The following is a 23875-nucleotide window of genomic DNA, read 5'->3' as shown; positions in this document are numbered from 1 at the left end:
CTGTGTAACCATGAGCGTCTCTTCTTGTGAGGTTTGAACTAAGAAGTGAACATGGTGGGTTTATGATTGACTCGTTAGTAGGTGTTCAGGATAATTTCTTGATCATTACTAGTTCACGTTCATTTTGCATGGTTCACTCTTCTTATTCTTGTACTCGTAAGTTAGCCACATATTCAAATGATTAGTGGTTGTTGCAGCCTCACCACTTAACCATACCTCACCCATTAAGCTTTGCTAGTCTTGCTACCCTTGGAAATGAGATTGTTGAGTCCCTGTGGCTCACAGATTACTACAACAATAGGTGTAGGTACAGGTAATGCAATGCTTGTTTGATTTGGAGTTTTCTTCTTATTATTATTCATCGATCAAAGGATGGGTTCCAGGCCGACAACCTCGGATTAGCAAGGATGGATGTCGCTTTTATTGTTTGATTTCACACGTAGTCGGACCCTTCTTTTATGTATGATGATTGATATTGACGATTGTATTGAGATTATCATGATTTAGCTTGTGGCGAGTGTAAGCCAACTCGATATACTCATCTCCTATTTACATGTACTTCTAATGATATCCATTCTTGCAAAATGACGAGATGCGCTTCTATCCATATCGAGGTCCTCGAGCCAAAAATAAGGATAGGACCGCATATTGGGCCTTACACTCAAGTTGTGTCTACCTCCTCCACCCATGTGCTTTTGGAGACCAAGTCAGATAAGGCCTTTGCAATTGCTCAAGCCACCAAGAACTCAACTCTTGCTTTGAAGGCCAAGAAAGTGATTGGTCAAGCTAGAGAAGAAAAAGTGATTGAAGAAAGTGGTGAAGATGACGGTGACACTACTTGACAAACAAATGATTTTGTAGAATACTTGGCTCTTTTAGTCAAGAAATATTCAGGCAGCATGTTCAGCAAAGGGAAGAATCTTCAAGGAAGAAGCTTTGGAAGAAGAAACTGCTAAAATTGTGATAGCCCAAGACACTTTGCGCATGATTGCCCATACGAGAAACGTGAAGACAAGTCTGAGAACCTTGTGCTTAAGAAGAAGAAGTTCACCAAGAGGAAATATGACAAGGCACTTGTTCATGAAGAATACATGTACGAATATGATGATGACGGTGACGATGACAAGTGAGCACGGTTGTAATTGCCTTGCATACCGCTAACTCGTCCTCCTCCACCGGCCTCTTTGAATCTCCAAATGAGGACAACCCCTTCACTCATCGATGCCTCATGGCTAAAGAGGTAAAACTAAGTTTAAATCTTCTATCCTTGCTAACCACACTCCCAATATCTCATGTACGATAGTGGAGGATCAGTGTGAGGCTTGCACGGACAATGATGAGGAATACTTGATGTCTTTCATGACAGCTCTTCATGGTAAAGCACATGCTCATTTTAGCGATCTCCTTAAGTCACTTGCCGAACGTGATGACTTTATTGAGAATTTTGAAAACCTCCTCATAGAGGAAAAAGAGAGAGTCAAACTCCTGGAGCACGAACTACATGAAGGGAATGCCATGAGAGCCTCTCTCAAGGAAGCCATGTCTTCACATGACATTGACTTTGTTAAAACCAATGATACCTTACAAGTTTCCCTTGAGAACAAAGATGCCATTGCTCTTAAATATGAGAAGCTTTTAGTTGATCACTCTCGACTTAGTGAGTAGCATGAGATCCTTGTGAAAAGTTCCAACGTTGTCAAAGGTGACCTCATTGCCTTGTCCCATGCTCAACTTAAAGCTACTACCATGAAGGCTCTTACTACTGCCTCTCACATTGATTTAAATGATGAATATTGTATGGCTAACTTTCTTCATGATTGCACCTCTCTTCAAAAACATAACAATAAGTTGAAAGCCCAAATAGAGAAAGGCCTCGTGTCATGCATTCAAGCAGAGAAAAAACTCAATGACCTCTTGAGCAACCAAAGGGAGAGTGTTGAGCAAGAGCGAATTTGGTTTGATCGCCCTCTCACAGCAAAGAAGGCCAAGAAGAAGAACAAAAAGAAGAAGATCGGTTCCGCTCCCTCTCCTTAATAAAAGGTAGTTTTCGTGCAAGAAGGGCACAAGGAGAAGGAGAAGGAAAAAGGGGAAGATGGAAATGGCAAGGTCAATAGGTACAAGGCCATTCCTAAAGAGTTTGCAGGCAAGAACAACCCATCATGTGTCCTTATGAGAGGAACATATGGTTACACTTTTGCAAAATTTGTTGGTAGTAATTATGATGATTATGCATGGAATATCTAGGTTCCTAAGACCCTTGTTGCTAAATCTCGAGGACCCCTTGCAAAATGAGGACTTAAACTCAAAGTTTGATTCATGTAGGACTATATATTTGGTTGAACACAATGGGTGATCGATAGTGGATGCACCAATCATATGTATGGAGATAGAGAAATGCTTGTGGAGTTCATTGATTTCATCAATGCCTCCTCAACCATTTATTCTCATGAAAATATCAAGGGCAAGGTATTGGGATTGGGCAAAGTGGTGATCTCTAGTGATTCATCACTCTCAAATGTCTGCATGTTCAATCCCTTCACTTCAATTTACTCTCAATGATTCCATCCGCACGTGTCGGTTATGATTCTCATTTCGGTGAATTTCATGTGACCATCTTTAAAAGCAGAAATCGCGGCATGGTCTGTATTGGCATATTTAATACAACCTTTACGTGGTTGATTTCTCAAAACGGAAAACACATCTTGCAACATGCTTAATGGCCAAGGCTGACGTGGGGTGGCTATGGCACCAACGGCTAGCCCATGTGGGTATGAGAAAATTGCGAGCCCTCTTAAAGGGGGATCAAATCCTTGGACTAATCATTGTGTTTCCAAATATTGTCCTTGTAGTGCTTGCATTGCGGGAAAGCTACGTGAAAAATCCCATAAAGTGAAGACTATCCTTTCAATGTCAAGGCCCTTAGAGCTCCTTCACATGGATCTCTTTGGACCTCCATCTTATGATAGTTTGGGAGGAAGGAGGTATTGTCTTATAATTTTTTATGATTATACAAGATATACATGGGTATTCTTCCTTGATACAAAAGATGGGACACAAGGAACATTCATCAACTTTGCCAAAGAAGCTCAACATCAACATAATTGTGAGATCAAGGCCATTCGTAGTGGCAATGGCACCAAGTTCAAAAATTATACTATGGGTGAGTACTCGAGTGATGAGGGGATCAAGCACCAATATGCCGTAGCTTATAGTCCTCATCAAAATGATGTTGCGGAAAGGAAGAACCGAACTCTTATTGAAATGGCTAGAACCATGCTTGATGAGTATAAGTCTTCATACAAGCTTTGGACCAAAGCCGTAAACATCGCATGTCATGCATCAAAATGGATTTATCCGTGCAAGCTCAAAAACAAGACCCATATGAACTCCTCATTAGGGGAAAACCCAACGTCAAATACTTTCCGGTATAAGGTTGTAAGTGTTACATTCTCAACAAGAAAACCCATTTAGCTAAATTTGAGTCTAAAACTTATGAGGGCATATTTGTTGGATATGCTTTGAATTCCCATGCTTACCATGTTCTCAATAAATCCACCGGATGCATTGAGGAGATGGTAAATGTGGAGTTTGATGAAGATAGCGGCTCTCGTGTGGAGAAAATTGTTCCTAGTGTTGTAGGTGATGAGGATCTTCAAAAAGCTATAAGGACCATGGGGATAGGCCAAATTATTCCACAATAAAATACCCCAAGTCAAAGTGGAAGAAGGAGTAAGATCCCCTCTTATGGAATCCCCACAAGGTAAGTCATCACATCCACTAGTAGTGCAATATTCTTAGGGATATCAATAACCTATCCAAGAAAAAGATCAAGTTCCTCATGTTCCCGAGCAAGATCAAGGACAAGATTTACCAAGTGGTGCTAAACCAAACATTGAGGTCCAAGAATTTGATAAAGATCAAGATCAAGATCAACCCCAACCTCAACTGTCTTCTACCATTCCACAACCATCTGTTCAAGAAGTTTCACTAAAAAGTCAAGTGTCTTCAACAAGTGCAACGCCAAATGAGGAAGAGCTTTCACTAAAAAGAAAAAAGTGGCCGCCAAGTTAAAGCATCTTCAGCATCTCACCAAAAACATTTATGGAAGCATAAAAAGGGGGTAACTACTCATAGACATGTTGCAAACTTTTGTTAGCATCACTCGTTTGTCTCTTGTATTGAACCACTTAAAGTGGAAGATGCTATTGACGACCCGGATTGGGTAAATTCCATGCATGAAGAACTCAACAATTTCACCCACAACAAAGTATGGACTCTAATGAAGAGGTCACACGAACATCGTAATGTCATTGGGACCAAGTGGATCTTTAAGAACAAGCAAGATGAGCATGGACAAGTCACAAGGAATAAGGCAAGGTTAGTGGCACAAGGTTTCAATCAAGTTGAAGTTTTAGACTTTGGTGAAACCTTTGCCCCTGTTGCTCGTCTTGAGTCCATTCGTATTTTTCTTGCATATACCTCTCATCATAATTTCAAGTCGTATCAAATGGATGTGAAGAGTGCATTAATGGTCCTCTTAAGTACTTAGTGTATGTCATAGAACCTCGTGGTTCCAAAGATCCCGATCACCCCTCTCATGTATATGAACTTCGTAAGGCATTCTATGGTCCGAAGCAAGCACCTCGTGCTTGGTATGATCACCTTACGGCGTTCCTAGGCGAGAAGGGTTTTTGGATCGGGTTAATAAACTCCACTCACTTCACGAAGAGGGCAAACGAATAATTGTTAATGTGCCAAAATTATGTTGATGATATTATCTTTGGTTCCACTAACCATGTTATTAATGTTGAGTTTGAGAATCTTATGACTAAGGAATTTGCGATGATCATGATGGAAGAGTTGAAGTTCTTACTCGAATTTCAACTGAAGCAATTGAGAGGAGGAACCTTTATCAACCAATCCTTGTGCATCCAAGACATGCTCAAGAAATTCAAAATGATAGATGTCAAGCCCAAGAAGACACCCATGCCAACAAATGGTCAACTTAATCTTGATCCTAATGGAAAAGCCATGGATCAAAAGCTATACTGCTCCATGATCGTTTCTTTGCTTTACCTTTATGCATCTGAACCGGATATTATCTTGAGTGTGTGCATGTGTGCAAGATTTAAATCCTCTCCCAAGGAGAGCCATTATATCGTAATGAAAAGAAGACTTTGATATTTGGTTCATACTCCAAACTTGGGCCTTTGGTATCCCAAAGGATGATCATTCAAGTTGATTGGATATTCCGATTAGGATTGGGTCGGAGACAAGGTAGATTGCAAATCCACATACGGTTCTTGTGAGTTCCTTGGGATGTCCTTGGTAAGTTAGTCCTTGAAGAAGCAAAATTATGTGTCTCTATCGACCGCCGAAGCCGAGTACATTGCCGTCGGCAGTTTTTGTGCTCAAATATTATGGATGAGGCAAACTTTGATGGTTTATGGTGTCAAATGTAACAAAGCGCATCTTTTTGCGTGACAATGAAAGCGCAATCAAGATTGCGAACAATCCCGTAAAACACAATTGGACCAAACATATTAATATCCGTCATCATTTTTATTCGAGATAATATGCCTAGAAAGGCCATTGAGCTATTTAATGTTAATAGTGAGATTCAACTTGGTGATATTTTCACCAAGCCACTTGATTAAGCAAGATTCAAAAAGTTAAGGCATGAGCTTCAGCATGCACTCACATAATCAACTAGTATCTTCTTTTAGATGTAGGCACCTATGTAAGGGGGCTAGCTCGACCCATGAGCTATCTTATCCTACTAGTGCATAAATTAAACAAAATCTTTCACATTTGCCATTCTTAGATGGCACTTGTGCTTTAAAGATGATCATTGGTCTTGGGCCCAAGGACCATATCTTTGTGGTGCTATACCAAATAAACTCAGACATGGTGGCTATGACCACCGCCCTCACACTCAAGTTGCTTGCTCTTATTGTGTTTAGTTAGCTTTCCTATCAGACCACGTGTGTTTCTTTGAATTCTTTCATCTTGTGCAAGTGCTTCTCATATTTCCTTCTAGTACGATAGGATTTATCTTGCGGCGTGTTCACACGTGAGATGGGGGGATTGCTGCTTTCGGGTAAGAATTTATATTGAGCCTCGACGAGCAGTTCCATTAGTATGAAGATCCTTTGAATACCCTGGGCGCACGTGGTTCCTTTAGCCCGTGCGCACGGGGCCGACAGTTTCCTCCTCTAAGGGTTTGGGCATGGGGTAGCGTTCATTCCCACCCATTCGCCCCCTCCGTACCCCATGGCGCCCTAAGGCCGCCACCATTGCCCCAAGCTTCTCCGTTGCCTCCTTGTGCCGGGAGGGATTTCCACTCCATGGAATCCATCAAGGATTATCTCCTCCTGCGATAATGGCCGCTCTTATTTTGTTTTCCTGATCTTTTTCCTTGGTTAAGGTCCCCTATTGTCCTAGGGTTTGGTGGTTTTCCATATCCTCTCCATAGATGTTGGTTTGTAAGGATGTAGTATGAATTGCTGGCCCATAGCCATCTACCTCATCATCACCCTCAACTCCAGTTGGGAGGAAGCTGACACTAGACAGAACCCCGTGCCTGCGGTCATGGACTGTGTGCATGGGACGTCCTGTGTGCACGTGTGTGTACCGTGCGCATGGGGGCCTGTGTCCACGTAACTTCCCTCATGCGCACGTACGGGGTCTGCACGGAGTAGTCAGTCTGTCTTCTTGAGTCCTTTCATCGACATATCTTCTAGAACTTGCACTCATCCTATTGTGTTTATTTTGGTGTTTGGTGTTTGTGTTTATTTCTCAGATTCCGTTGAGAACATGGTTGCCGCTCTCGCAAACGATCAAAGATAGGATCTGCTCGGTTTACTATCGCTCGTCGACAACCTTCAGAAGGAATTGGTCGGGGCTCTCAAGGTTGTGTTCGTTGTGTTGCATCTAAGAAGCCAGTAATAGAGGCTTCTAATAACTCTAAGGAGGAGTATAGTTCTATGAAGGATGAGCACTATGTCGCAAAAGAAGAGGCAGAGAGAGGTACTGAGATTGCAGATGATGGTGATGAAGAGGAGGGTGGCTCAAGCCCAGGTGATCAGCCTATTGCAGGTGGTTGTGACCTTCGGAATGTTCCTCTTTGTTGTTGGCACAAGCGAGAGATTTCGGAAGCCACGCACGCATATCCCTATGTTGCTATAACCAGTCCAGGAGTGGATCCTAGGTTCAAGAATGAGTTTCAACACAAGGTGTACTCTGAACTTCTCATGACCAAAGGCAAGAAGTTTGCCCCACACATGCAAGTTCACGTGGAGGCCCTACGCGACAATGATTGTATCTATCCAGGGGCCTATGCTGCTCTTGGAAGGTTGAGTCTCATTCCTTTTGTGAGTTTCAACCATGCTTTCAATGAAGAGCTTGTCACACAATTCTTTGAAACTATTTTCTTCCATAATGGCACTGCTAATACTCTCACCTGGATGTCTAGGACTCGCCAGTTTTTTGCTGCTATGGCCAAGTTTTTTGAAAGTATTCCACATCCGTTCTTTGAGGAGGAACGTGATGTTTTTGGTCGGGTTCGTGATGCTGGGCAGCACCACAAGGATATTGCTTTTGCATATAAGGAAAAGAAGTCCTTTGTACGGTATCGATCAAGGATTTGCTTCCAGCATGTGATACGGTGCGCCACATTCTTAGGTACACCCTCAATACCAGGGCAGGTGACTCGCATAATGTGAGGAGCTCCGTGTTTGATGTCTTTGTGTATCTACATGCCAGGAAGAAGGTGGTTCTCCTGGATTTAATGTTCTATGAGCTCTGTTAGTGTGCACAGAATGTCAAATCTTGGATCCATTCATCCATGCCCTAATTGAGTCATTGTGCCATGCACGGTATATCTCTCAATACAAGACCTCTATTCCCAAGCGCAGTATTCTTTGGTCCCCTGAAGCTCCTACTGCACATAAGGCTCACTAGTGGGGATAGGGCCTTTAGTCCCGGCCCGTAAGGGGCTTTAGTCCCGGTTCACCAACCGGGACTAAAAGGGCGGGACTAAAGGCCTAACCTTTAGTCCCGGCCCTGTTTCAAGCCGGGACCAAAGGTGCTCCACGTGGCCGCGTCCGAGGGAGTACCTTTAGTCCCGATTCTACTTACGAACCGGGACTAAAGGATCCGTCTGTTTTTTTACCCGAAAAGGTAGATTTTTTTTTTTCAAATTTTATTTTTGAATATTTTTTATGTTTTATTCCAATTTTCTAATCTTTGAATTATTTGACAATTTAATCTCTAATCACCCATCCTCACTGCTCTAGCGTGGATCACTCATTTCAAATCGTCTAACTTCCCGGCCGATCACCCATCCTTTCACTGCTTCAGCCCGAGCACACTTAACTTTCTGGTTCTATCGCCCCTAGTTGCCAAGTGTGCACTTGTTGTTTTCCTAACAATAGTAAGCTATCAATCCTAAACAACTTAGGTCTTGATGTCATGTCACATGATTTAATTTTTTGAATTACAAACAATTATTAAAATAAACTTAATAAGTAACAACAATAGTGAATTTCAATGAAAACAACCTAATATTTTTAAATAAAATTATTTTTCTTTTTTTTTTGGAAAAAACTTCTTTTTGAAATAACTTTTTTTCCATTTGGAATTTTGAGCATGTGAGAAAACTTCACCGGGCAAGCCCGGGTGAAATCGAGTACCAATTTTTTCTAGTTTTTTTTGATATATTTTTTTTTTTAACGTCGTATGCAAAAGTTATGGCCGTTTATTTTTTTTCCTTTTTTGCAAAAACGGTCAAAATTCATATCTCAAAATTTCTATACCGACTAGACACTAAAACCTAACAACATCTCAAAGGATTTTATTTTTTAAAGATTTTATCATTTTTTTTTATTTTTTGAAGATTTTATCATTTTTGTTTATTTTCTACAAAACTCAAAGTATCAAGGTTTCAGACGAAAACCCATCTGCTACAAAGGCATTTTTTTAAAATTAATTGAACTGTAGATTTTTTGTGCATCAAATATGCACCATACTACAACATGTTAAAATCTACAGAAAGAACTAACTAAAAATAACAAAAAACAACAATTAAATGACTAAAACAACTATATAAGCAAAACAATATTTCTTTAATTAAAATACTAATTTAAATTATTCTAAAAATAACCAAAAAAATCTTAGTGTGACAACAATCTAACACATGAGTGGGAGCAAAAAGAATTAAATTAAGAACTATTTGTAAACTCAAGTTATTCAAAATTGGGTTTGAAGCAAATTTAAACAAATTCAAATTTAAACCATTCAAATTTGAAAACTAATGGCACAAACAGAAACTAGACAAAATTTTGAATCTAATGCAAAAAGAATCAATCAAAAACATCAAATATCCTAAAACATATAAGCAATTTAAAACAGAAACTACAAACAAGAATTTGAAAACAGAAAAAATAAATCTAAACACCTTTAGTCCCGGTTCGTGTCACGAACCGGGACTAATGGTCTACCCTTTAGTCCCGGTTCAAGACACCAACCGGGACTAAATCCTCCAAACCCTTTAGTCCCGGTTCGAGACACGAACCGGGACTAAAGGTCCAAGACACGAACCGGGACTAAATCCTCCAAACCCTTTAGTCCCGGTTCGAGACACGAACCGGGACTAAAGGTCCCATTTGAACCGGGACTAATGCCCGACCGGCGCCTTTGCCGCTCGAACCGGGACTAATACTAACATTAGTCCCGGTTCGTAAAGGAACCGGGACTAATGTGTTTTTCGAGTTGGGACGAAAGCCCTTATTTCTACTAGTGGCTCCTAAGAAAGGGCGCAACTCTAGGGCTGATGGGAAGGATACCTTCACTCTGGGATGTTCCTCCACTGCCCGGATTCCACATGGTCCTAGCAAGAAGAGTTTAGAGGCTAGTTTCACTCACGAAGAGAAGAGGTCCTTGTTGAAGACTTTGCTCGGCATGTTTAAGATGTGTCAGTCCACTGGGTGCCATCACGTCAAGCAGACCAACAGGGGGGTGTGAGAGACGTCAGAAGAAGATTGAGCGTGTTGTTGCTGGAGAGGAGGTTGGCCTAGGGTGTGAGGATAACGACAATGTGGCGATGGCTTGTTCCTTCTTGATGGTAGGGTGACACTTTGATGATGATGATGATGCTTCGAGCGCACCTCCTCTTGTCTAGTGTTTTATTTGCATCGCGCTTCCCTTTTTTGTTGTCTTGATGACAAATGGGGACAAGTGGTTTAGGAGTTTGAGTTTCTAAGTTCTCAAGGCCTCGTGTTCTTTGTGGCATTTATTTGGTTTGCAATACTCTTATTTGCATTTTAATGTGGGCTTGTGAGCTACCGTATGTATCTATGTGTGAGACTAAGTCGTATGGATCATCTATGCCTTTACATTGTTTATCTCTTGGTGTATGATCATAATTCTACCTGTTTCGTCTCACCACTCCTTCTCACCACACTCTGTGCATGTGATCTAGGCTCCATGTAATTTATTTTGTTTTGATCACATGCTCTTGACCCCATTGATCTAGGGGGTCTCTTATGTGTGTGATTGGTGCATACTCAAGCAATTATTTTATCCATGCACACATATAGGGGGAGATTCGATGATCAACTGTTGTCTTGTTTCATGGCTTTAAAATTGATATATTTTCTGCCATGTCCTAACCATGTTGTCAGCAATGCACCAAAAAGGGGAGATTGAAAGTGCATATGACACTTAGTTGTTTTCTGGTGTGATGGCAATATGGTTATAGGAACTAATATTAGTTGCTAAAGTTTATCTCAAGTGATTAGTTCCATGAAGTTCTCGATGGAGATGTGTGACCCCCCCCCCCCAATTCAAAAAGATCATAAATTGTGGTCTTTCCGGTGACTTGAAGGTTTTCGTTTTTAATAGATTTGAGTCGTAGGGATTTGTGTTGTGCGGAAATACCTACAAGATATATAAAACAACCTTCCTTTCTCTTCCACCATCCACTTATCCTTTAAGTGTCTTTCCCAGATACTCAGCAGGTTTAGAGAGACTTTTTGGACACCCCATGTGCATGGGGTCTTTTGACCCCCATGCGCACGGGGTATCCTGAAACTCTCTGAGTAGCCCGTGCACACGCGGTCTTTCGACCCCCTATGCACACGGGGTACCTCGAAACTCTCTGAGTACCCCGTGTGCAGGGGTTCTTTTGACCCTGTGTGCATGGTTGGGATTTTAGTCTCCTAGTACCAAATGCTCATGGGCCTAACTTAGCCTGTGAGCACGGGTCCAACGGTCAGAAATCCCCACCCAGCTAAGAACACTATAGAAGGATCCATTTTACCTCCTCCAAACCTAACGCAAATGTATTGTTGAGCTCCACCATTTCTACACTCCATTTTGCTCAATACTCACAATCCCTCCACCCAAACTTGTTGATACTTTGGGGATTAGGAGAGCAAGACTCGATCTACACTTTGACCAAACCAAATCCATGTTCCACACAACATTTATTCACCATTAAATTTTTACTCTTGGAACTTGGGATCCTAGGCGGTTAGAGGTTCCTCCGGAAGCTTCCTTGCTTGTGGTGTACTCCAGAGAAGTTTGTAAAGGTGTGGTGGTCGCCTTAAAGACTAATCCCGAGTGATTCGAGGCTCATCCGTTGGGGGTGACTCGAAAGAGATACAGTGAGCCCTCGGTTGCATTCCGCAAACATTGGCTCGGCACCTCTCTAATCGTAGAGTAGCTCTTCCCCAAGGAAGAGTGAACTCTGGGATAAAATCCCCGTCCTCATCTCACTTGTGGTTAATCCTTTCCCGCACTTTACTTTGCTTTGTATGATTGTTAGCTTGTTAGTAATCATGTTGCCTAGCATATTTAGTACTACTAGTGTTTGTCATATAAGTTATGTTCACCTAGTTGCATATCAAGTGAACCCTATTTATCCGCTTATTCCTAAAATTGACAAACAAGAGTAAAATTTGTAGTCTACTATTCACCCCCCTCTAGTCGACTGTATCGATCCTTTCAGTAGTATTGGGACAAAATATGCACTATAGTTAATTTTTATCGGTAGCGCTCGCACCTATAACAACCTATATTGATAAGTGGGACCCACGGTACACCCCGGGGCTAACCGTAGTAACAGAAAGGTATAAAACATAGCGTTGCTACTAAAATAGTGGTAGTAGTGAGTGGCTGGCAAACAAACACTGCTAGTGCATATACAAGGGCCAGCAGGTGGGCCACGCTAGCAGCAGCGCATGGCCGCTGCTCACTGCAACACGTAAATGTCTTAGCAATAGCGTCGGTATCCTGTCCCGCACTATTCTTCCCCCGGCTATCCATTTCCCTCACTCTCACTCTACTTCGCACGTACACTTGCCCTCGCTGCTGCAACCGACCTCGCGTTGTCCCCACGTCTTCCTCCTGCGCCCTGGTATCTTCGTTCCACCCTCCTCCTCTCGCTGCCCGCCGCCCTCATCCCTCCTCCTGTGTCTGCCCTCCTCCCACCTCCCTCCTTCATTATCCTCCTCTCTCCTCCCTCCTCCCTCCTCCTCCTTTCTCCTCCCCTCCTCCCTCCTCCCACTGCCCTCCTACCACGATCTACTCCTTCTCTCTCCTCCCCTCCTTTGTCCTCCCTCCTTCCACCTCTCTAACCTACTTAGGCATAGAATTTTTTAGTAAAATAAAAATAATATATTTTTTAGGAATATAAATGTATTGGAATGTTATATCAGAAATTTTTAGGTATCAAATTTGGTAATAGAAATTGTTAGTAAACAAACTTAGGTTTAGAAGAAAAAAATTGTAATAGAATTTTTTAGTAAAAAAATTATAATAGAAATTTTTAGGTATATAAATTTTTCAATATAGAAATGTATTGGAATGCTTTATGAGCAAGTTTTAGCTATAAAATTTAGTAATGGAATTTTTAGCAAAAAAATAGGTATATAAATTTTTAGTATGAGATTTGATAATCTAAATATTTCACTTGGTGGAATATGCAGGCCTTCTAGTGTCGCGTCTTCGTGGAGTGATCGTCGTGGGAGCTTCCTCTATAGTCGAGTTGGTGAGCTAAAAGTCCACCTCCTCCACAAATAAAAAATTCATTAAAAAGTATGTTGAGACCTAACAATCAATGATATTTGGACATTTATTCGTTGTCTATTTCGACATGTGTGTGATTTGCAGGGAACACCTCCGAGTGGCCTATGTTTTGTAAGAATGTTGATGGATTGGCACTCCAGAAAATTTCACGCGCTCGATATGTCCTATTTTTAGCAAAGGTGATGCCGAAATTTTGGCATGACTTGTTCTAGAAAGTAGGAAATATCGAGTGCCTATGATTTGCCGGAACAAGAACTAAACGAAATTCTGGCAAAACATAGGTCATCTTTTGTGTCATTACTCCATATATGTAATGTTTATTGACTGATGCTTATTAGGGTTGACTTTCAGTCTGCCGGAGCCCCTTGTGTGACTTTCAGTTTGTTCTTGAAGAGGAATCCCGACTGTTGTCGTGGTGGTTGCTTCCTCTTCTTCTGCTCACGATATATACCTTGGTATAATACGCGAGAGAATTAGGGGAAGCGACCATCATCGTGTTGGAGAACGTCGCATGGGAAACAAAAATTTTCCTACGCGCACGAAGACCTATCATGGTGATGTCCATCTACGAGAGGGGATGAGTAATCTACGTACCCTCGTAGACCGTACAGCAGAAGCGTTAGAGAACGTGGTTGATGTAGTGGAACGTCCTCACGTCCCTCGATCCGCCCCGCGAACAATCCCGCGATCAGTCCCACGATCTAGTACCGAACGGACGGCACCTCCGCGTTCAGCACACGTACAGCTCGACGATGATCTCGGCCTTCTTGATCCAGCAAGAGAGACGGAGAGGTAGAAGAGTTCTCCGGCAGCGTGACGGCGCTCCGGAGGTTGGTGATGACCTTGTCTCAGCAGGGCTCCGCCCGAGCTCCGCAGAAACGCGATCTAGAGGAAAAACCGTGGAGGTATGTGGTCGGGCAGCCGTGAGAAAGTCGTCTCAAATCTGCCCTAAAACCTCCGTATATATAGGTGGGAGGGAGGGGGGCCTTGCCTTGGGGTCCAAGGACCCTCAAGGGGTCGGCCGAGCCAAGGGGGAGGACTCTCCCCCCCCCCCCAAACCGAGTTGGACTAGGTTTGGTGGGAGGGAGTCCCCCTCCCTTCCCACCTCCTCCCTCTTTTTTTTTCTTTTCCTTTGATTTCTTATCCTTGGCGCATAGGCCCCTCTTGGGCTGTCCTACCAGCCCACTAAGGGCTGGTGCGCCACCCTCATAGCCTATGGGCTTCCCCGGGGTGGGTTGCCCCCCCCCCCGGTGAACTCCCGGAACCCATTCGTCATTCCCGGTACATTCCCAGTAACTCCGAAAACCTTCTGGTAATCAAATGAGGTCATCCTATATATTAATCTTCGTTTCCGGACCATTCCGGAAACCCTCGTGACGTCCGTGATCTCATCCGGGACTCCGAACAACATTCGGTAACCAACCATATAACTCAAATACGCATAAAACAACGTCGAACCTTAAGTGTGCAGACCCTGCGGGTTCGAGAACTATGTAGACATGACCCGAGAGACTCCTCGGTCAATATCCAATAACGGGACCTGGATGCCCATATTGGATCCTACATATCCTACGAAGATCTTATCGTTTGAACCTCAGTGCCAAGGATTCGTATAATCCCGTATGTCATTCCCTTTGTCCTTCGGTATGTTACTTGCCCGAGATTCGATCGTCAGTATCCGCATACCTATTTCAATCTCGTTTACCGGCAAGTCTCTTTACTTGTTCCGTAATACAAGATCCCGCAACTTACACTAAGTTACATTGCTTGCAAGGCTTGTGTGTGATGTTGCATTACCGAGTGGGCCCCGAGATACCTCTCCGTCACACGGAGTGACAAATCCCAGTCTTGATCCATACTAACTCAACTAACACCTTCGGAGATACCTGTAGAGCATCTTTATAGTCACCCAGTTACGTTGCGACGTTTGATACACACAAAGCATTCCTCCGGTGTCAGTGAGTTATATGATCTCATGGTCATAGGAATAAATACTTGACACGCAGAAAACAGTAGCAACAAAATGACATGATCAACATGCTACATCTATTAGTTTGGGTCTAGTCCATCACGTGATTCTCCCAATGACGTGATCCAGTTATCAAACAACAACACCTTGTTCATAATCAGAAGACACTGACTATCATTGATCAACTGGCTATCCAACTAGAGGCATGCTAGGGACGGTGTTTTGTCTATGTATCCACACATGTAAATGAGTCTTCATTCAATACAATTATAGCATGGATAATAAACTATTATCTTGATACAGGAATTATAATAATAACTATACATTTATTATTGCCTCTAGGGCATAATTCCAACACATCGATGGTTGAAATATCAAAGAGGAAGAATCCCATCTATTGGCGTGAGAGTCGCTTCCTCCTTCTTCCCCGTGTGCTAGACATTTTGGTAATGCACGCGGGGATGAAGGGAGGAATGACCATCACCGACGGTTGAAATTACTATAAAGAGGAAGAACATCGACTATTGTCATGGGGGTCGCTCTTCCTCCTTCTCCTCGTGATAGACCTTTTGGTAATGCACGGGGAGAAAGAGAAGAGCCACCATCACCGACGGCCATAATATTAGTGTAAGGGAATGTCCACCACATACACCACCATACCAGTGTGAGGGAGTGCTCACCATGTACACCATGAGATATGAGAGTTTTTCAAGGAAACCTCGACAGACCAAAAGTCAACCCGTGCTGAATATTGGTGTGTGTGTTGAGTTCCTGGTATACTTGTCGTTGATTCATAATCTTTGAATCATGAATGCAGGAAATGTCTAGCGACGATAGGATCCCTGAGTGTGATTACTGCACTAACGACGTGGGTATGTGCGGCCGTTTTCCTCACTTAGACAACGGTAGGTGCTTCTGTTGGAATTATGCCCTAGAGGCAATAATAAATATAGTTATTATTATAATTCCTGTATCAAGATAATCGTTTATTATCCATGCAATAATTATATTGAATGAAGACTCATTTACATGTGTGGATACATAGACAAAACACCGTCCCTAGCAAGCCTCTAGTTGGCTAGCCAGTTAATCAAAGATAGTTAGTGTCTTATGATTATGAACAAGGTGTTGTTGCTTGATAACTGGATCACGTCATTAGGAGAATCACGTGATGGACTAGACCCAAACTATTAGACGTAGCATGTTGATCGTGTCATTTTGTTGCTACTGTTTTCTGCGTGTCAAGTATTTGTTCCTATGACCATGAGATCATATAACTCACTGACACCGGAGGAATGCTTTGTGTGTATCAAACGTCGCAACGTAACTGGGTGACTATAAAGATGCTCTACAGGTATCTCCGAAGGTGTTAGTTGAGTTAGTATGGATCAAGACTGGGATTTGTCACTCCGTGTGACGGAGAGGTATCTCGGGGCCCACTCGGTAATACAACATCACACACAAGCCTTGCAAGCAATGTGACTTAGTGTAAGTTGCGGGATCTTGTATTACGAAACGAGTAAAGAGACTTGCCGGTAAACGAGATTGAAATAGGTATACGGATACTGATGATCGAATCTCGGGCAAGTAACATACCGAAGGACAAAGGGAATGACATACGGGATTATATGAATCCTTGGCACTGAGGTTCAAACGATAAGATCTTCGTAGAATATGTAGGATCCAATATGGGCATCCAGGTCCCGTTGTTGGATATTGACCGAGGAGTCTCTCGGGTCATGTCTACATAGTTCTCGAACCCGCAGGGTGTGCACACTTAAGGTTCGACGTTGTTTTATGCGTATTTGAGTTATATGGTTGGTTACTGAATGTTGTTCGGAGTCCCGGATGAGATCACGGACGTCATGAGGGTTTCCGGAATGGTCCGGAAACGAAGATTGATATATAGGATGACCTCATTTGATTACCGGAAGGTTTTCGGAGTTACCGGGAATGTACCGGGAATGACGAATGGGTTCCGGGAGTTCACCTGGGGGGGCAACCCACCCCGGGGAAGCCCATAGGCCTTGAGGGTGGCACACCAGCCCTTAGTGGGCTGGTGGGACAGCCCAAAAGGTCCCTATGCGCCTAGGAAAGAAAATCAAAGAGAAAGAAAAAAAAGGAGGAGGTGGGAAGGGAAGGAAGGACTCCCACCCACCAAACCAAGTCCAACTCGGTTTGGGGGGGGAGCCTTCCCCCCTTGGCTCGGCCGACCCCCTTGGGGCTCCTTGAGCCCCAAGGCAAGGTCCCCTCCCTCCCACCTATATATACGGAGGTTTTAGGGCTGATTTGAGACGACTTTTCCACGGCAGCCCGACCACATACCTCCACGGTTTTTCCTCTAGATCGCGTTTCTGCGGAGCTCGGGCGGAGCCCTGCTGAGACGAGATCATCACCAACCTCCGGAGCACCGTCACGCTGCCGGAGAACTCTTCTACCTCTCCGTCTCTCTTGCTGGATCAAGAAGGCCGAGATCATCGTCGAGCTGTACGTGTGCTGAACGCGGAGGTGCCGTCCGTTCGGTAGTAGATCGTGGGACTGATCGCGGGATTGTTCGCGGGGCAGATCGAGGGACGTGAGGACGTTCCACTACATCTACCGCGTTCACTAAAGCTTCTGCTGTACGGTCTACAAGGGTACGTAGATCACTCATCCCCTCTCGTAGATGGACATCACCATGATAGGTCTTCGTGCGCGTAGGAAAAATTTTGTTTCCCATGCGACGTTCACCAACAGCTTCATCATCATGCTAAAGGAGGACTTCAAAATTATTACGGAATGTAAGAACGACATGTATTTTTTTGCAATTAAGTGTGACATGTGCTTTTCTGCTTTAACCTCTAATTTTATTTTTTACAATTCGACTAGTGCATTCCCTGCTATGCAAGACTGCATGTCTTGAAGAAGTTCCATTTCAAAGATAGGGAGAGTTTGGAGACTCGAAGAGAGCTCACCTAAGGACCGAACATTTCATTTTTGATGTTAAGCTACAAAATGCAGTAGATCACTCAATTTTTTGTTGTTTCAATAGTGGAGCATTATGCAAGCCCAACGGGTTTTCAAGAGGGCATGGAAATAATCTTCGATGTATGGCCGTGAAGATGATCGTGAAAATAATATCAAAATTTGGGTGCATGTGGACATGATTCTAGTTCTACCTAGACGAGAGTTTATCAACAAATTTGTTAAGTAATTTATATTATTTATTGAGAAAATTAGTTGCTACTCATCCCTAGGAAACTTGTTTATTTTAAATTATCAACTTATTTCTTTTCTCCAAGAAATACACGGAAGATAGTAGACCAGACCTACTACAGTTATGATTCTGAGCTAACTTGGCTAAAGAAAACTCATCTGATTTCATTTATTAATGATGTTGAGAATTTTAAGGCCAATTATCGAATGGAAAAAATTTACATTGAATATGTGCCACTAGTGCACAAGTTGAACCATGTTAACATCCGTGCGGATAACATGGTAAGATTTTTACTATTATGTCACTAGTCCAACTTTTGCATCATTCTTCTTATGCAAAACTAGATTGCTAACTATGTTATTATTATGTTATTCAAGAGAAACTCCGGCCAGAGGTTGTGCCTGACCTGATATTTTTTTAAGGTCATTTGGATATTATTAGCTTACAACCGATTCTACCGGTGGGTTTTCGTTGTGCATACTCTATTTCTTGAAAGCGAAGCCTCAAAATGAAAGAATGGATCAAAGCAATGAATGCACACATGCAACCACTTGACAGAGACGAGAAAGATTTGCGCAGGCCACAAGTTTAAGATAGGTTGGTCTCTATTCTTCATAATGGAGATGGAGGAGTTTACATGTTTTATGCTATTTTACCTAAGAAAGAGTAGTATGTCCTAGCTAGTAGTCATCATGTGCTAGAATGATGATTACTTATTTAAATAGGATGATAAAAATTAGTTAGTGTTGGTTAACTTGTGATATGTTAGATGATGAGCTCGCATATGACTATGATGACCATTATGATCACGAGGTCGTGGTACCTATCATGTACTAGTATGATGATAAGTTATGATAGTGATGAGTTGTTATATCATTGAATGGGAAAAGCCATGGGTTAAATCAAATTGGATGGATCCAATTAACCAAATTAAATTAGTAGAAAGATATGATATTCAAACGACATACAAGTGTGTCTATCATTTGACGCTTGTGTGACGTCCCAACAACATATCATCCTACTAATCTAAGTTGATTAATTGGATCCATCCAATTTAATCTAATCAATGTTCCACTCACTACCTCTTCATTACTGTCGTTTATAAATTTGTATAAAGGTGTATGTTTTAGAGTGTACTTTCTCTGTTCTTAAATATAAGTCTTTTTAAAGATTAAATTAGGAAACTACATACGAAACAAAATGAATAAATCTACATTCTAAAACATGTCTATATACATCTGTATGTAATTTTTTAATAAACATTTAAAAAAAGACTTATATTTAGAAATGGAGGGAGTACAAGTCAGCTTAAAATTTCATGATTTATAGCACTCGCCTATTGTTTATTAGTGTACATGTCATTTTAAAGACTTCAATACATATTACTACATATAAATATATGTAGATGTATTTTAAGTTAGATTCATTTATTTTATTTCATATAGTTTATATTAAAATATTTAAAAATGATTATATTTAGGAACGAGTACATTTGGTGGAGTATAAAATATGTAGGCTAGACTCAAAAGATCCGTCCGCATCCCATGCTGCAAAACCTTTGCTGCTCTTGAACGACTAGTTCCCCTACTTGTCTGCTGGATTGTTTATACCTCATCGGAATACCCGCATATGCATGTGATGCACACACATTGTTAACCGTGTCGAGGCATAGAGAGCACGCACGCACCGGAGAGTTTCGAGTGGCGACAACACACGCGCGCGATGCCGGAGCAGAGCAAGAGGCAGCGGGGCCGCAGGCGGACGGCGGCGGCGACGCTGCTCCTCGCGTACGCCGCGCTGGCCATGGAGCGCGCGGATGCGGCGCTGCTCCCGGCCGTCTACAGGGAGATCGGCGCCGCGCTGCAGGCCTCGCCCACCGCGCTCGGCTCCATCGCGCTCTCCCGCTCCGTCGTGCAGGCCGCGTGCTACCCGCTCGCCGCCTACCTGGCCGCCCGGCACGACCGCCTCACCGTCATCGCCCTCGGCGCATTCCTGTGGGCCGCCGCCACATTGCTCATAGGCCTCTCCACCACCTTTGCGCAGGCTGGTGACCCTTGCACGTTTCCGTTCATGCTCACTCGCGGCCGTCCCGCCGTGTGCCCTGTTCCAGAGCTCTGATCCCTTGAAATTGAATGGTGCGATATTGCAGATGGCCGTGACGGCGGCGTTGAACGGCGTCGGGCTGGCGCTGCAGATCCCGGCGATTTTCGCCTTCGTCGCGGACTCCGTCGACGGCACGAACAGGGGCATGGCCTTCGGGTGGCTCATGGTGGCCAGCAAGGCCGGCACCGTGGGCGGCACCACCCTTGGCCTACTCATGGCGCCCACCTCCTTCTTTGGTGTTCCGGGTTGGCGGCTCGCCTTCCTCCTGCTCGCCGCTGTGGGGGCGGCGGTCGGCTTGTCTATCCGCGCGTTCGCGGCCGCCGGCAAGCCCCTAGTCCGGCCACCCAAGCCCGTGCGGCAAGAGCTGCAGGACTTCGCGAGGGAGGCGAAGGCCGTGCTACGGATCCCGTCGTTCCAGGTGATCGTCGCGCAGGGACTCACGGGCTCGTTCCCCTGGTCCGCGCTGTCCTTCACGGCCATGTGGCTCGAGCTAGTCGGTTTCTCCCACGGCGAGACGGCGGCGCTGATGACCCTGTTCAAGGTCGCCACGTCGCTGGGCGGGCTCTTCGGCGGCAAGATGGGGGACGTCCTCGCCAGGAGGCTCAGGAACTCGGGCCGCATCATCCTCTCGCAGATCAGCGCCGGCTCGGCAATCCCCCTCGCCGGCGTCCTCCTGCTCGCACTCCCGAACAAGCCCGCAACTTTCGCGCACCACGGCGCCGCGCTGTTCGTCATGGGGTTCATGGCCTCCTGGAACACCTCGGCCACCAACAGCCCGATACTGGCCGAGATCGTGCCGCCGCGGTCGAGGACGAGCGTGTACGCGCTGGACCGGACGTTCGAGGCCGTGCTCGCCTCGTTCGCTCCCCCGGTGGTCGGCATGCTCGCCGAGCGCCTCTACGGCTACAAGCTGGTACGCTCTGCTGCGAGCGGCGCGGAGCACGCGGCCTCCGTCGAGACGGACCGGCACAACGCGACCTCCCTCGCCAGGGCCCTGTACACCGCGATCGCCATCCCCATGGCGCTGTGCTGCCTCGTCTACTCGTTTCTGTACTGCACCTATCCCAGAGACAGAGACCTGGCGCGGGCTGAGACGGCGAGAGATGGAAATGGAGCCCGTCCGGGCGACGAGGGGTCCGACACCGAGGACGAAGCGGAGGACGAGAGGGAGTTGCTGCCACAGTGAGCGCTGTTTGACTTATTATTACAGTTTTTTTTAGGACTGACCGCACGGTTAGGATCCTCTGCAATTACTACAATACAGTCGGTGTCATGTGGGACCCGGCCCCACGTGTCGTCCGCACTATAACATCGCAAGGTACTGTAGAGGATCTCGCACGCTATAAATTATGTAATTGCAAGTACTGTAGTCTCTCGAAGCACCTCGCAAATCGAACGAAGGATTCTAGAAGACACCGTACAACCGCATATACGAATTTGCTTTTCTTTTTGAAGTAATCACATAAATTTTACTCCATCCATCTTAAAATAACTGTTTTAACTTTATATTAGCTATAATATAAAGTTATAATAACTTAAGACACTTATTTTAAAACGGAAGGAGTATTTCATTAGACAAACGTATTAGGACTACCCATGTGGTTATTAAAGGAGACATACATAGATGTCTTGTAATATTATACTCCATCTGTTACAAAATAACTGTCTCAACTTTATACTAACTCTATTATAAAATTGTTCTAAGCTTAATACACTTATTTTGGGACGGAGGGAGTATTAAAAACTTCGCAAATAGTAAACTAGAATTTTACTACGGCACAATCTTGTGCCGCGTCTAAACGTCGCCCACCATCATCCTCCTCCATCGCTGAGGCAACGTAAAAAAACTGCTTTGATATCAAGATCTAGAGGAGCACCGTTGTTGCATACAAGGATGTTTTTTACCCGATGAAATGGATGTCACACGCGGCGAGACCGAGACTTTGTGACACGTCAACCGGGGTTCTTTCCCATGTCCGCTAGATCCTAGTGACATTAACTCTATAGGATCAAAGAAGGGGATCGTCGCTGCATTCTGCCATCCTTGCACCCCACTCCGAGGCACCAAACCAAACCTCAACAACATACACAAAACGCCACCCGAGAAAGTGTTGAGCGTAGACCATGAGACACAAAATTTTACTGTATTTGAAGACCGGGAAGAAGACCGAGCTACCTGCTCCCCGGCGCCACCCATTAGAGCGCCACGAAGATGCAGAAAGAGCATAAGCAAATTATTTCGGCACGGCGGTGTCACCATTATTGATGAAGCACCTCTAAAAACAATCATATACCTCTACCCGACATACACTGCCAGGGTCCCCGCCCGCTCCCGCCGCTGAAGTGGCGACCGGGGACGGACAAGGACTCAAACATTGCGGGCGGTGTTGAGGAAAGAAAGACAGTCGCTTCCTGTACCGCCTCTCTAGAGCCGTTCCATGAGCGAATGAGGCGAACAGATTGAATTTGTTCGAACATGAGAGATCCCCAAGCGCAAACACTCTCCTCCCAACAAAAATGGGCCTCACCACCCCCCCCCCCCCCCCCCCGCAAAATTGATTAATTTGACCTAAAAACCAAACTAATTCATAAACTAAACTATGTTTGGAAAAAAATCACCCAGCTGACCCTTTTATGTGACGTCTTTGTCTTAGGCGTCACACTACACTGTGTGACGCCCGACGCTACGTTGTGTGACGCCTAAGACAAAGGTGTCACACGGTGTAGTGTGACGCCTGACTGACGGGCGCCACACAAAAGGGTCAGCTGAGTGAATTTTTTTCAAACATAGTTCAGTTTGTGAAATGTTTTGGCTCCTAGGTCAAATTTATCAATTTTGCCCCCCCCCCCGCCCCGTGCATGCCATTCCCAGCCCGACATGCCTTATTAAATGCCTCGCTGCACCGATCCAATGCCCCGACAGCATCTCCAGCACCATTGGCACGATGCTTGCATGCCTTGTCACGGCATTCCCGATCGAGTACCTTGGCCTTCCACTCTCCATTCGCAAGGTGCCAACGTCTCATCTGATGCCGCTCATTGAGAAGCTCGCGCGCAAAGCTCGCCTCTTGGAAGGCCTTCCTTCTCAACCGTGGAGAGTCCCTCGCCCTGGTCCGTCAGGTCTTGTCCGCCATGCTAGTGCACATACTTCTCACCATGGCTCTTTGGCCCCCCATCCTCAAGAAGGCGAACAGAATTCTACGTGGCTTCCTCTGGCATGGGCACAAGGATGCGCGTGTGGGCTCCTGTCTGATCAGGTGGGCGTGGGTGTGCCGCCCCCTCGAGCTCGACGGACTCGGAGTTTGCGATCTACACCGCACCAGCATCTCCCTCCACACGAGGTGGTTTGGCTCCAAGCCACTGACCCCTCTCGACCTTGGGCACATCTCCAACTCCCTCATAACCCCGAGGTACATGAGTTCTTCCACGCATCCACACCTTGCATCATTGGCAATGGTGTTGGAAATATGTCCTAGAGGCAATGGTAAAATAGTTATTATTTTATTTCCTGTTTCAAG

General features: G+C 44.5%; 1 protein-coding gene across 1 annotated transcript; it reads left to right on the top strand.

The window, feature by feature from the left end:
* Positions 1 to 19976: 19976 nt before the first annotated feature.
* LOC123396781 lies at positions 19977 to 21768 on the top strand. Its single transcript, XM_045091608.1, has 2 exons — positions 19977 to 20297; positions 20404 to 21768. The coding sequence occupies exons 1-2, from the start codon at positions 19977 to 19979 to the stop codon at positions 21541 to 21543; spliced, it is 1461 nt and encodes a 486-aa protein (XP_044947543.1). The 3' UTR covers positions 21544 to 21768.
* Positions 21769 to 23875: the final 2107 nt, after the last annotated feature.

This window comes from Hordeum vulgare, chromosome 5H (assembly GCF_904849725.1).
Source record: "Hordeum vulgare subsp. vulgare chromosome 5H, MorexV3_pseudomolecules_assembly, whole genome shotgun sequence".
In the NCBI taxonomy this organism is placed as follows: domain Eukaryota; kingdom Viridiplantae; phylum Streptophyta; class Magnoliopsida; order Poales; family Poaceae; genus Hordeum; species Hordeum vulgare.
Note: the sequence above shows the minus strand (reverse complement) of the source record. Positions and strands in the feature narration are given on the sequence as shown.

Coding starts and splice junctions, on each gene's coding strand:
- LOC123396781 (XM_045091608.1), top strand. CDS start 19,977: ATGCCGGAGCAGAGCAAGAGGCAGCGGGGCCGCAGGCGGACGGCGGCG. Junction 20,298..20,403: donor TCTCCACCACCTTTGCGCAG/GCTGGTGACCCT, acceptor GCGATATTGCAG/ATGGCCGTGACGGCGGCGTT.